Here is a 15804-nt window from a genome sequence, read left to right on the forward strand (position 1 = left end):
CCTCAAATGGTTTTAGTTACCTTAACTTATTGGGTTTTACAGTGTACATTTAACAGAGCAGTTACCATGTAAAACAGCCACAAACTGACATTGAAGAATGTGAACATTTGCCATTTTCCCACCTGAAGCAAACCTTGAAATTACTTTTAAAAGACTCTTAAGGTGAGAGGACCCTGCTTGAGTCTCTTCATTAAGATACCGTCCTTCTTCTGATGTACTTTCTATTAAACACCCCATTCATCCTGAACAATTAAGAATTATCTGTTGGTGATTGCAATCGCACTTTTTAAAGTAAGTCAGGCAATAACAAAGAGTCGAGATTTAAAATATGGAAAAAAAAAGTAAATACATTGATAACAGGGGAGTGATAACAAACTAAATAAATTTGCTTTTAATCGCTGCGAACAGGAAGTCGTGTCGGTGGAGATGTTCATATTTGATGGTGTGATTATTTAAATTATAACGAGCCCATCTGACTTTTCCAGCACAAAGGGAGCAATGAAAGGGGGAAATGGCCTTTCAGCAGAAGACATGAGGTGAAAGCCGATGCCTGCTTTACGTGCCGAGATTAATGTCCACTGTACCGATGCCACTGTGTGAGCGATGTCACGTCCTGTATTTGGAGAGGCTTGTTTCCTGTTGGGCGATTGCCTCATTTGCATTCAATTTTTCCAGAAACGACCATTTCTTGCGGAGTTTGACAGTAATGTCTCTGTGAGGAGCGAATGGGGCATGTAGGATAGATCTTATCTGCGTAATGTAACTAGATTATCAGCAGCATTAGCAGGCGGCGTCGCTATCAGAGAGATCGTGGTGGGAGGTAAATATGGAATTCAGCATTGAGATGAAGCTGACAAACTAGATTAAAAGGGACAGTTGGGGCTAAAATGAAAATTCTGCCATTATCTACTCATCCTCATGCGGCTCCAATGAGATTTTAAAGCCGGAGGCAAGATTTTTAGCGTATAACGTCTTAAATGTTTGTTCGATTCTCATACAAAACTTTCAGCTGACTTCAGAAGCCTTGAAATGCAGCACACGGTTCTTATGGACTACTTTTTTATGTTACCTTTATGGTGATCAACTAAAAATGTGCTCTTGTAATAGATCAAAATAATTAGTAAGATGTGTGTGTGTATAACATTTTATGACACACTATTTTATACAATGCTAAATGATACACAGGAATTTGACAATTTATAAACATTAGAATATTATTAAAACATATAGAATAATTAAAATAATTATTATTAATATGCTTTTTATTAAATGGTAGTATTTTCATAGCAATTTAAACCACCCCTTCAATATGTACAATAAGAAACAAAAAGAAGTAGCTTTGACTGCATATACTCTAAGGGACAATGTCTGAGTGCATCAATTACATCAGATTTCCAATTTTTTCTTGTGCTTGTATTTTAAAGTGGCCCTCTTATGAGTTGTCAGTCACTGGTATGCCCATCCCCCATCAATTTGAGTTTGAGGCCCCTGATATACATAATGAATATACAGTACTTCTTATACATTATTAAACATAATACTAATAATTTATCCTTACAGTAACATCAGAAATATTTTAAAATCATTACAAATATAAATAACAGACCTTAAATATGACTTGGAAAATAGTTAGGATAATATATTTGAATCAAATTGATCATAACATTTATATTATATCGTCAGATTATTTGAATAAATGTTTATATAATGTTTTTATTGATTTATCCAAATTAAATGTTGATTATTTTATTTCAAACCTATTTTATTGATGACAATTCAATTTTTTTATTTTATTAATGAAACAAAGTGCTTCTTTTGTCCTCACTTAAGTCTCCTTGTATTAAATAGTCTGCTAAATTAATAAATGTAATTAAAGTATATATTTTTATTATTATTATTATTATTATTATTATTATTATTATTATTATTATTTAAAGAGTTTAACTTTTATAATTATTTCATTAGTTCATTCATTCATTAATTTTCTTGCCGGCTTAGTCCCTTTATTAATCCAGTGTCGCCACAGTGGAATGAACCGCCAACTTATTCAGCATGTTTTTACGCAGCAGATGCCATTCCAGCTGCAACCCATCTCTGGGAAACATCCACACACACATTCACACACACACTTATACAGAAAATTTTGCCCAATTCACCTGTATCACACGTCTTTGGACTGTGGGGTAAACAGGAGCACCCGGAGGAAACCCACGCGAACGCAGGGAGAACATGCAAACTCCACACAGAAACGCCAACTGACTCAGCCGAGGCTCGAACCAGCGACCTTCTTGCTATGAGGCGACAGCACTACCTACTGCGCCACTGCTTTGCCCTATTTTAGATTTATTTATTTATTTATTTTTTTTTTTATTTATTTATTTTTTTTGATAAACATATAAAAGTAAAATATTACACAAGCTTGTTAAATTTTTCTTACTTGGAAAACTGAAATCATTATTTTGAACATTATTGAATATTATTTTCTTACTATGAGTTGTTGTCTAGTACAAACTTCTATCAGTTTCTGAATCAGGAATCATTTTCCTGTAAAGTAAAAACATTTTGAACCCTATTATACACTCGGGGCAATAAGGCGCAATACGTGTACGGCATGATTTGTTGCTATTTTCAGACCAGCACAACCCTAATTTTTACGTTATGCACCACGTTGTTTAAATAATTCATCTGCGCCACTTTGTGGACTCATGAGTGTTCAGGTCTATAAAGAAGGTGTGTTAAGCCGCAATGCTGGCGTGTTGCTATTTTGAGGAATTGAATTAGATGGCACCATTGACCAACTAAAAGCTGGTCTAACGTCCAGCACAGAGCGTGGTAGTTATGCGCCTATGCAGGTTGAAACGCTTACACATCGCTTAATACACACAGGATGCACAGAAATACGCAAATATCTTTACATACGAAAAAAATTAAAGGATTAAAATGTAACAAAAATTATTTCCTCATTCGCAAAAGTAAAGGAGTAAAGAGTAAAAGTAAAGTAGAGTAAGAGAGAAAGCAAAGAGGCCGAATGGAGGAAGCTCGCTCTTTATTCTCGTTCTGCAGATGGTCTGTTTAACCGCTTTCTCGCTAGTGAAGTTCGTTTTTTTTTCACTTACAAAGTCCGCCATATAAATAGCAAATGAGCCATGGCGCGACGCAACTGGCTCTTAAAGGGAATGGGAGATGAGACTCTAAATCAGGGGTCACCAATCCTGGTCCTGGAGGGCTGGTGTCCCTGCAGGGTTTAGCTCCATCTTGCCTCAACACACCTGCCTGGATGTTTCAAGTATACCTAGTAAGACACTGATTAGCTTGTTTAGGTGTGTTTGATTAGGGTTGGAGCTAAAATCTGCAGGACACCGGCCCTCCAGGAACAAGTTTGGTGACCACTGCTCTAAATAGTTTAATGCACATCATGCTCAAAACACACCCCTAACTCCTTAAGAGAATAAGCATAACCCTGTTAGACCATGCGCCGGAGTGCAAACCGTATTTTTCTGTCCCTAAAATAGCAAAAGTGGATTCAGACATGTCTTTAATGCTGTTGAGTGCTTTAGACTTTGCGCCTAGATCGTTAAAATAGAGCCCTTTGTTTTCAGAAATAAGTAAAAATGAAATCATTTTTCTTGAAAAAATTCACCAGTGGTTTAAAAAAATAATCTTGTTTTTGGTTTAATTTACTAACTGTACTGGCAGATAAAGTAGCTTTTCCTTCAGGAAAAATCTCTCTGAAAACAATTTTTATTTATTTTTTTGCTTTGAATTTTGGAACTAGAAACAAGATGAAGTAAAATGATAGTTCCAGTGTTACTCAAACATAAATCTTTCTTCTTGTTCAATTAGAAATCTTTTTCAGCTTTACAAGTGATCGAATTTACAATTTTTATGCATAAAAAACCAACCACCCACACAGACCCCATCCCCATCCACCTCTCACATTTAGAGCATACAAAAAAAAAAAACACACACACTGAAAACAAACCACAAAGAAACTGTCTCTTTCCCAGCATCACAAAATGAATGATCAGAGAGAGACGCCGCTTCTCCCTCCTTCAAGTTTAAAGCTCAGCATTTTCTTCCTGAAAGCCTAGTCTATGATGCCTCTCTTTTTTGTAGACGTTTGCCCCCATCGTTGTGTGACTGACCCCCTTTAGCCCTGCCGGCTGCCTGATCACAGGGCCCGTTTATTACCACCGTCCCCGCCGCTCTTATCTTACACCGCCAATGCTCATTTCCTTTCCAGATTGAAATGCAAATGTGAAATTTAATGATAAATGCATTATCTGATAGGTGCTGATAACTCTGATTCACTGTCAGTATAAAATACACACCCCAGGGGGCCCGCCGGTGCCAACTTGCCAAAATCCACTTTCTTATAAATGTACGCACCTGCAATAAATTCTGGAGGTCATATGCATTAAAAGGGGAATCATATTTTGTGTATTCTGCGATGTGATGCCACGGCTGAACAGTAATTGCTGCCGTTGCTATCTTGTTGGATGTATTATCCATCACTTTGATGAAGTGACTTTTAAGAAGTGCGAAAAAAAAGACAGATAAAACAGATTTTTTTTTACTGTTCTGAGAAACGGTGAGCGGAAATCTGCATGGTAAGGCAAGATTCTTAGGAGGGAGAAGAGATTTCTGTTTTTATGTCTGTTGTGTGCTTTCTACACAAGCTTAAAGGGAAAAAATGAAAATTCTGTCACCGTTTACACGCTCTCATGTTGTACCAAATACGTACACTTTCCTTCTTCTGTGGAACATAAAAAAGAGAACATTCACATAATGTTCATGCTGCATTTTTTCACATAACAGTCCTAAGCATAATTTGTATAGTCCATATGACTTGTGAGACATATTTGTTTTCTGAAGATATACTGTACAATAGATTTGAGCAAAAAATGTATATTATATTAAGTAATATCAAAGATATTAATAATTAATTTTCCACAAAAATAAAAATAATAAGTGTCTTTACCTTCATTAGAACTTGAAACTGAATTGAAATAAATTTAAAATAATAATAAATCATAAATAATCAAATTTCAATAAAGCCATGTAAACATAAAAACATCTGAATTAATTAATATTAATTAAATAAGTCTAAAATTACCTGTTGTTGTTAATAATAAAAAATAATAATAATAATAATAATATTACTTATTGTTTATTATTATTATTATTGTTGTTGTTGTTGTTGCTGTTGTTGTTGCTGTTGTTGTTTTATCATCATAGTCGTCAATAATAGTAAAACCAATAAAATCTCTATTTTTATAACACTGGTTTTTATTTTAAAAATATCAAAACGGTTATAAAATTATATTATAATAATAATTACATTAAATTAATTAACTAATGTTGTTGTTGTTAATAATAAAATTAATGTAATCGCAAATATATATATATATATACATATATATATATATATATATATATATATATATATATATATATATATATATATATATATATATATATATATATATATATATATATACATATTAATATATAAATAATTATAAGTAATTACATACTCCTATTTGTTATTTTTATATTTTCAGGAATTATTAATGTTGCTAATCGTATACAGTTGGATGATACAAATCAAAAAGTGTGACGGTCCATCAATCTACATATGTAGATATATATATATGTAAGATATATATATATGTATGTATGGGAATTAAAAAAAAAAAAACAACTATACATAACAATGCTTTTAAAAAAACAACTATATATAGCAATTTAAGACAAAATGCTCTAACTATTGAAAACAAACATGTAAGTATACCCTTATCATAAACATGAGCATACCCTTATCAACACTCAAACAACACTCAAACACAAATACGACTGCTCACTATTGTGCATTCTTTCTTCATAAACATTTACAATGTTGTGTGTTAAAACAGCAAGACACTGATCAAAAGCAGCACTGCATCACAATTCACTATAACATAAAAAAAATGCTCTTCGTAATTCAAGAGCTCATTAAGTCTTCAGAAGCAGCCGAGAGTTTTACCTCTGTCGGTGGCCTTGTCAAGGATATCTTCAGATGTCCTGCTATTGAGCGTCTGAAATCCCCTGATCCCAGATGGATTCATTTAAAACGTGTCATAATGAGCCGCTTACAAGTGATTACTGGCCGCTAGCTAATGGGCTAAACGGTTAAAGAAGGGCCAGAAATGATCGCGAGTTGGATTGGGCCTTCAGGATGGAGTATCATATCAGAGGGGCACTGCAGACTCTTATTCTTCTATGATAGTCCTGTCCTCTGAGTTTCTGTTTTACAGTATATATGGTAATATCTGAAAACCGTCCAGAAGATGATCACTAATCCATAATGAGACCACATTTACAATATAATATTTCTAATTACAATATATGTAATTCTACTTGTTTTTAAAAATCAAATTATTAATCCCCTTGTACCCTGTACTCTTAAGTGTTAAGTTTCTGTATTATTATTTATTTATTATTATCACTTATTATTATTATTATTATTATTATTATTATTATTATTATTATTATTATTATTATTATTATTTTTATTATTATTATTATTATTATTATTTTATTTAATAAACAATTTATTCATTTATTTATTTATTTATTTGTTTGTTTGTTTGTTTATTTAATTATTTATTTAACATTGATTCCATTCTCATTTATTTATATAATTATAATTTTACTTATTCATTCATTCATTCATTCATTCATTCATTCATTCATTCATTCATTCATTCATTTATTTATTTATCATTGATTCCAATATTATTTATTTTTATTACTTAATTTATTTATTGTAATAAGTAAAATGTATTTCTTTATTTCTTTATTTCTTAATTTATTTACTTATTTTTCATTTATTCCAGTCTCGTTTATTTATTTATACATTTATTTATTATTGATTCCATTCTCATTTATTTATATAATTATGTATTTATTTATGTATTTATTCATTTTATTATTTATTCATCATTGATTCCATTATCCTTTATTTATATTATTTTTATTGTAATAAGTAAAATGTTCTCATTTAATTATTTGTTTATTTATTTATAATTGATTCCATTATTATTTATTTATTTATTTATTTTTTTTTTTATTTAAGTATTTAATTATTTAATTATTATTTAATTATTTATTTATTTATAATTGATTTCATTTTCATTTGTTTGTTTATTTATTTATCATTGATTCTATTCTCATTTATTTATTTATATTATTTATATTTTTTATTTATTTGCCAGTGATTCCGTTCTCATTTGAAACCTTTAAATTTAAAAGTGAATTTTTATATCCTTTTCACAATTGTGATTATTTGATTTTGATGAATTTGATTTATTACCTCTACATCAGAATTTGTGGTCTGTATTCATTTTTTTCCTTTTACATAAATAACCCAAACGTTAAAACATAATCTGCAATAATCTGCCACATAGTTTACCTCTGAGTTAACAAATTTGGTTTAAAACCAACGAGCATCCAGCTGTATGTATTTTGGTTTATAAATTGCTGTTGCCAGGATCAACCTAATATGTACAGATTAGAAAGCAGATTCCATACTTAGATATAAGAAGAAATCTTTTCAAAAGTCAAACAATACATTTGTGTGTACATTGAGAATTCAAGATATAAAGAATTAAAAAGAAAAAAAAAACGTGAAGTCAAAATGTCTGATTCTACAACACCAAAAAAAAAAAAAAACATGTTCAGATGATGCACTCACTTGGACCGTCCCATTCCTCTGGTTCCAGAGGGGGGTGTCGGGTCTTCTCGCTGTCGGTTTCCATCTCTGTCTCTCCCATTTCTCTGTTGCCATTTTCCTCTCCTAAAACAATAAACAAATTATAAATAAATAAATTGATTATAGACGACTGCACATTTGATAAAAAGCCGAATGAAGCTGTGAAGAAAGAATAGATAGAATAAGAGACGATATAAAATAAAATTAATAGAGCAATATAATTATGGATGGATGGATGGATGGATGGATGGATGGATGGATGGATGGATGGATGGATGGATGGATGGATGGATGGATGGATGGACAAACGTATGGATGGACAACAGGATGGATGGATGGATGGATGGATGGATGGATGGATGGATGGATGGATGAATAGACAGACAGAGACAGACAGACAGACAGACAGACAGACAGACAGACAGACAGACAGACAGACAGACAGACAGACAGACAGACAGACAGACAGACAGACAGACAGACAGACAGACAGACAGACAGACAGACAGACAGACAGACAGACAGATAGATAGATAGATAGATAGATAGATAGATAGATAGATAGATAGATAGATAGATAGATAGATAGATAGATAGATAGATAGATAGATAGATAGATAGATAGATAGATAGATAGCCCTCTCTGACTGAAAGCAGTGAGATAGATATAGTCAGATCATTTGGTCTGGCATGGCCTTTTTCTGCAGCCAGTGTTCTGGAGTCCGTCTCAGGCTACAGCTGCTTGACGGCAGCATCTCAGTGACCCTCAAACACAGCGGAACGGCCTTCACCATGCTCCTCAAACACACACTGGTCCATCCGGATGGGTTAATCTAAAGATCAAATTCTCTCGCCACGCTGCGTTTAAGCCAGTTAAGACGTGGTTCACTTCAAAGGCATGCAGTAAACATGGCCAAAAGGATCGCAGCTTCTTGCTTGCCTCTGCACACCCGGGCGAGAGGAGAGGGCCGCACTGCCCTACTTACTGCACATGAGGTCATTCTGACCTATTTTCCTGCAATGCAAGTTCCTGCTAGGGCTCAGCTTTTTTCATTCAGTCCGTCCTCCTCACTTCTCCTGCTAAAAAAGCGCCTCGCTATTTGTATTGTCAGGCCTCGAGAAGCTCCTTAGCATACTCATTGAGCATTACCATAAGGATAACAAAAGGCAATATCAACAGTTCCTTTCCAGTGTAGCGAGTTTGAGAAGGCAGAGAGATAACATTAAAGGCTCTACCTTGATCTCCGGCGAACATGTTAAGCCCTGTAACGAAACGTCTTGGAACTGTTTAATTACCGCTCAGGAAATGAAGCTACAAGATGATTCGTTAATTAAGCAGTGATTAAGGATTTTCTGCCTTCTATCTAACACCGTTCGCAATGCATTTTAAACACAATCGCCCAGGCAACCTCGCAGGGAACAAGTGTCACAGCCGCTTGATGAAGTTTCTTTCAGGAACACAGAGGGAGGGGATCCGCTGGGAAAACATTGCGCCATGCAGGTACAGAGCAACAGGAATGACCTGCATAAAATCAAGAACAGCGACGTGCAATGCAGTTTATGGCTTTTTTTTTTTTTTTTGGAAGACAATAAATAATGGTGTGAAATGGGTTTAAATTGGTTTGAGGGAGTTAAAAAAAGCATTCAACGCATTCATGGTGTAAATACTCATGTGGTCAAAGGCATTCAAACAGCCACTAAAGACCATCTACTCTCCACTTACTGACACAAAACATCGTCATTAAAGGCAGTGTGTTAAATTACACCACAGGATTTTTCAGTTGTTTGTGTTTTAATATATTAGTATATTTTATATAAATAATTGCATTATTATTCCTATATTTAAAATATTATATTAAGTTTATCATTTAATCTTTCAGACAATGAGTCAATTTTTTTTAAATAAAGTAACCTCTGATGAGTGATTTCAACAAACGTGGTTCTCAAAGATGACCTACTTTTAAAATTAAAATGGAGAATTTTGCAGAAGATTTATTTTATTTTTTAACATTTTTTTGTTTAAATTTTATTTTAAAATGATATTATATTTTAAAATATAAAAATTCTTTTTTTTAAATTATTTTTATACATGCAATTTAGTGTCTTGTAAAAGGAGCTGGGCATATCATGGTTGTCCAAGACAAATTTCCCAGATATAGGACTATAAAGTATAATGAAAAAAGTATATATATATATATATATATATATATATATATATATATATATATATATATATATATATATATATATATATATATATATATATATATATATATATATTTATTTATTTATTTATTTATTTATTTATTTATTTTTTGATAAATAAATAAAACTGTATACATGGTAAAAAGCAATTTGCTTATTTCACTTAAAACCTCTTGAGTAAACCTCTTACCTTAAAGTTATTATGAACTTTGAACATAATTATTAAAAAAAATAAAAACAATTTCAAGTTGCATCAGCACATAGGTTTTATACCCCTTTTTAAGTTGCTTTTGTTGACATGTAGGCCAACAGGTCACTTAAGTAAAGTAACTAATCACCTTTTTTACAGTGTAAAAATATCATTTAACTAAATGGATAATCACAAACTATTGTTTTTACCGTTTCACTTCCAACACTAAAAAATGATTTCAAACTACTTATTTAAAATAAGCTGAAACAACACAATTCTTGAGTTTTTTAAGGAGACAACTTAACTGTTTTATGTTCAGTCCACTTTAATGTGAAAACACTAAAAAGTTAACTCAATTCATGTTGTCTCCACACAAATCGATTGTGTAACCTGGTATTTTTTTTTTACAGTGAAATGTAAACATAAGATTATTTAGTTTTAAAATAAAAGGGAGAATTTTGCAGAAAGTTTAGAAGTTTTATTTTATTTTTAATTTTTTTAAATTATATTTTAAATGTATACTCTATTTTTATTATTCTTTTTATATATGTAATTTACTGTGTTGTAATAGGATCTGGCCATGTCATGGTTGTCCAAGACAAATTTCCCAGAAATGGGACTACAAAATGAACCGCCAACTTATCCGGCACATGTTTTGTGCAGCAGATACCTTTCCAGCTGCAACCCATCTCTGGGAAACAACCATACACACTCATACACTATGAACAATTTAGCCTACCCAATACACCTGTACTACATATCTTTGGACTGTGGGGCAAACCGGAGCACCTGGAGGAAAACCCACGTGAACACAGGGAGAACATGCAAACTCCACACAGAAACGCTAACTGACCCAGATAAGGCTCGAACCAGCAACCTTCATGTTTCCCAGAAAACATTCATTTTCCTTCAGCTTAGTCCCTTTATTCATCAGGGGTCACCACAGCAGAATGAACCACCAACTTATCCAGCACATGTTTTATGCAGCGGATATCCTTCCAGCTGCAACCCAGTAACCCACTTACACACTCATTCACACACACCATGACCAATTTAGATTATACAATTCACCTACAGTGCATGTTTTTGGACTGTGGGGGTAACCGGAGAGAACTTACGCAAACAGGTGGAGAACATGCAAACTCCACACAGAAACGCCAACTGACCCAGTCTTTACTCAAACCAGCAACCTTCTTGCTGTGATGCGACAGTGCTAACCACTGAGCCACCGTGTCGCCCCAAATTGAAGTTTATATTAACATATTATTTTCTTTAATTATTATGATACAGATCAGGGCTATTTCCCACTATTTTAAAGGTCAGACACCTTGTTTTGATATCCATCAAAAGAAATCAACCGTTTACAGCAGGGGTCTCAAACTCGAGGCCAAAAAAAATAAATCCCATTGCACTTCTCATAAAGAGTAGGGGTGAACCCTGGTGTCCTGACCAAAGTCCCTCAATCAGCCTTCCTGATCATGGCCTCCCAATCATCCTCATCCATCGAATTGGCTCTATCACAGTCTCTCCACTCCACCTATAGTTGCTGTGTGGTGAGCGCACTGGCGCCGCTGTCCTGTGGCTGCCGTCACATCATCCAAGTGGATGCTACACACTGGTGGTGGTGTGGAGAGACCCCCCTCATGATTGTGAAACGCTTTGGGTGTACGGCCATACACAATAAATGCGCAATATAAATACACATTACATTACACCAAAATGCATCAATTATTGTAAAAAAAAAAGTGTGGTTACCCATCCACATCCTTTTATTTGCTTTCTTTACTTTCCTTCCTATAGTTTGCTTTGTACGCTCTTGCAAAAGTCATGCGAAATATCACACAAAAGTCTCAACAAAATAAAAGTGCAAGTGATCACAAGAGTTGCATTTGAATGTATGTTAACACCAGGTGTCAACGTTTATGGGGCTGACACTGAAAATACATGATAATACCAGATGGAAACAGGACCTCTGTCACACTCGCTTGCAACTTGTAAATACATTCATATACTAAGAAAACAGATGAATAGCATTGCCAGAAATGAGCTCAGGGCAAACATGCCACTGATATTCATCTCCGACATTCCCATTTGTAAACGTTTTCATTTAGCAGAGGCTTTCATCCAAAGTGACTCACAAATAAGAATTTTACTAGCAGAGACAATTAATCCAACTGAGAAACCAATGCATGCAGTACAATCATAGCAAGTAGTACAAGTTTGGGCTAGAGACCTGAATTGGCACTTTAAAAAAAAAATTTGTAACAGAGTCAGAATTATTAGCCCCCCTGAATTATTAGCCCCCTTGTTTATTATTTTTACCCAAGTTTGTTAATGTTTTAGGTTGCTGAAAGAATCATTTGCTCCTTTGTTTTGTCAGGCTTCACTTTTGTTTTTTTCACTCTCAAGTTCGTCTCTTTTCTGAAAGGATTGGATATCAGAGTGCTTCAATAATCATGCATACGTTATTAATATCAGCTCAAAAAGTTTGTCATTTCAAATATAATTGCACAGCGAGCGCAAGCAAGAAAGTGAAACCACTCACACTTTTAGATGGACTTGTAAAACAACAGCAGGACAGGAAGATTTTGTGCTTCTTGGCATTATGGCTGTTCATCAAGACGATGACAGGGTTTGTTTAAGCTTGGGTCAAACATGTGTCAGGATCCAGCCCTTACAGCCCTGTCACTCCTGTCTGTGTTTCATGTTTGTTTTGTTTATAAGCACATGGTTGTCTCTTTTGTTGTGCTGACCATGTGCTCCCCTTGTCCCGCCTCCTTGTTTTCCTATGCCTCGCCCCCTTGTTTAGCCCTTGTTTGTCTAATTATGTTCACCTGTTCCTTGTGCTCTCTACTCTTTTTATATAGAGTTCATTTTCCACTTGTCCTTGCCGGTTCGTCATACTATCTTTTGTGTGCTTGTCAATAATCTTGTTTTGTGCTTGACAGAGGTTTTTTTTTTTTTTATATAGTCTAGTTTTGTTTCGTTTGTTTAGCCTTAGTCTAGTACTAGTCTTTTTGATCTTTATCTCAAATTCCTTTATCCTTTTAATTCTGTTTATGTATTTTTCCTCTTTCAGCAAGGTTGCTGTCATTTTCATTTTTCAATTTCGAGTTTTCATTTTGACATTTTTGTAATCCTCTGTCCTAGTCTGGACCTAGTCTTTTGTTCGTTCTTTATTTTTTTGCTCTGGTTGTAGTGTTTTGCTTTTTGTTTTATTTCTAGCGATAGCTTATTTCTTTCGCCCTTTTGTTTTAATTTTTAGTAGTTTTCTTTAGTTCTTTATTTGTTTCATTTTATTTCTCGAGCTTCCCCCTCCTAAATATTTAAGATTTTTGTTCAGCTTTTTTTTTGCCTGTTCTTCAATCTAATTTTCTTGTCTCCCCAGCTGTCTAGTCCTGTTGTGTTGCTTGTCACTTGCCTCCCGAGTCTTCGCTGGTTGTGGATCCCCTTGATTTGATGTTCCATCTGTTTGCCACCCCTGTCCCAACCTGGAGGTTCGGCTATAGCTACTTTTTGACTGCATTGCCTGAAGTTTGAATTTTCCCCTTTCCCGACCAGTCTGTTTCAGCCACCAAAAGACACTCCCCTCTGTATCATCCTGAAATTTTGAGTCTCCTCCCCTCACCAGCCTGTTCTCCTGACATCACCCTTCACTGTTGTGTGGAGTGTCTGCCTTGCCTTGTTAACCTCCTGTAAATAAACCTTGTGTTCTCCTGTCTATTCTGCGTTTGGGTCCTCCTTGCCAACCTTGACACCATGGCTTGTTAAATGTATATAATATTACGGTGTAATGTCTTGACTGTGTTTTTAAAAATGGCGCTTCCTTCGTTTTCACTCTCCTGCTTCTGCGAGTGACATATCTCTGTAAACCAATAGCGTTGGGCCTATTGGTACCCTTTGCAAAGGGTGACCAAAAAGTGGTACGGTTTGCTTTTAGGTACCCTTTGACAGTGGAAACGGCCATAAAAGTGTACCGAACCGTACCATACAACTGGAAACGGGCCATTAGATACAAGTGACCAATAATGAACTGCTGAAAAATCACTCTGAATGCTGACTAGGAAGATACCTGCTTTGTAGACAACATCCTAGCTCACTAGAATTTAGAATACAGACAGGTGGGACAGACGTCATTTAGATTTAACAATATGAAAACAAATAGGATTGATAAGAGACTGATCTGAGAGCTAGGATGCCGTTCACATGTGTGTGCTCATTCCCGCATGCATATGTCTGGACATTAGGGTAGAGTTAGTGGGAAGTCGGCCAATCAGATGGCAGCTCCTCTGTTCTGTCTAATGGCAGTGACATGCATGCGGGTCAATAAGCTTATAGGCGATTTACACAAACAGCTCCCGCAGCAAGGTAGGCACAAAGTCATATTGGCTTTTCTCTTCCTCTCAGCATTGTTCTACCAAGGAAGCCCTTGAAAATGTCAATCTGGTGAGGGTGATTTTAAGGAGATCTGAGCTTTCTAATCCCAACGAACTGAAAGACGACAACAGAAAGAAAGAGAGAGAGATACAAAGATCTTACAGACAAATCTATTGTCTAGACTCTGAATGACACATAACTCCACAAAAAAAAGTCCATAGATTTCAGGATATTCGATGATTTGATAAGTTTTCATGATTTTTTTTTCAAATTTTTTTAATGCCAACCTTTTGCACAGATAATCAATTACTATGACAAATAAATCAATTAATTACTTAATTCTTAATCTTATTTAAGCAAAATAAAGGAAAAAAAAAACATTTAGCTGATTTTTTTTCCATTTCCCAGTGATGGGTTGCAGCCGGAAGGTCACCCGCTGCGTAAAACATATGCTGGAATAGTTGGCAGTTCATTCCGCTGTGGCGACCCCAGATTAATAAAGGGACAAAGCCGAAAAGAAAATTAATGAATTTCTTTTCCTCCTAAATCAACTTTTCACCTTAAGTTTTTTTCTCACTGAATATTCTGCAAAATAAAAATAAAAAAACTCTCAAATGCCATCTCACATCTCAAAAACATTGCAATATTTTGGATGCTTCTTTTCCAGTGAAGACTTGGAGAAACTTGTTCATGCTTTTATCACCAGTAGGGTGGATTACTGTAATCAGGGTTTCTGCGGGTTTTACTAAGTAAAATGTAAGACTTTTTAAGACATTTTTAAGACCATTAGGAAACAAATTTTAGACTAAACGCTAAGGAGTTATGTTTGCCCAATCAAAAAAAATTATTAGAATTTGATACATTTAATAATACAATGCTAATTCAATAGTAATACACTTAAATATTGTGTCAAAACAAGCAAGATCTAGTTGTAAACACGCTTTTTGTCAATATAAACGTAAAAAAAAATTAACAAATGTTTTAAATAATTGACAAATTGTAATAAACTAAATCTAAACACAACAGTTTGTCCAGGTCAGCGTCCTCAGCAGTAAATGCATGAGGAACTTCATTCATTCATTTTCTTGTCGGCTTAGTCCCTTTATTAATCCAGGGTCGCCACAGCGGAATGAACCGCCAACTTATCCAGCAAGTTTTATGCAGCGGATGCACTCGGAGGAAAAAAGGCAGGGAGAACATGCAAACTCCACACAAAAACGCCAACTAAGCCGAGGTTCGAACCAGCGGCCCAGCGACCTTCTTGCTGTGAGGCAACAGC

General features: G+C 34.5%; 1 protein-coding gene across 3 annotated transcripts in view; it reads right to left on the minus strand.

Annotated features, from left to right (window-relative positions):
- zfpm2a (zinc finger protein, FOG family member 2a) overlaps positions 1-15804 on the minus strand; it is a 310051-nt gene that overhangs the window by 195541 nt on the left and 98706 nt on the right. For all 3 annotated transcript variants that reach the window (XM_087286134.1, XM_087286133.1, NM_001039635.1), the window contains 1 exon segment: positions 7736-7837. In XM_087286134.1, the coding sequence (XP_087142260.1) occupies positions 7736-7837 (102 nt within the window).

The sequence above is a fragment of the Danio rerio genome, chromosome 16 (assembly GCF_052040795.2).
Source record: "Danio rerio strain M-AB ecotype USA chromosome 16, GRCz13ab, whole genome shotgun sequence".
Classification (NCBI taxonomy): Eukaryota; Metazoa; Chordata; class Actinopteri; order Cypriniformes; family Danionidae; genus Danio; species Danio rerio.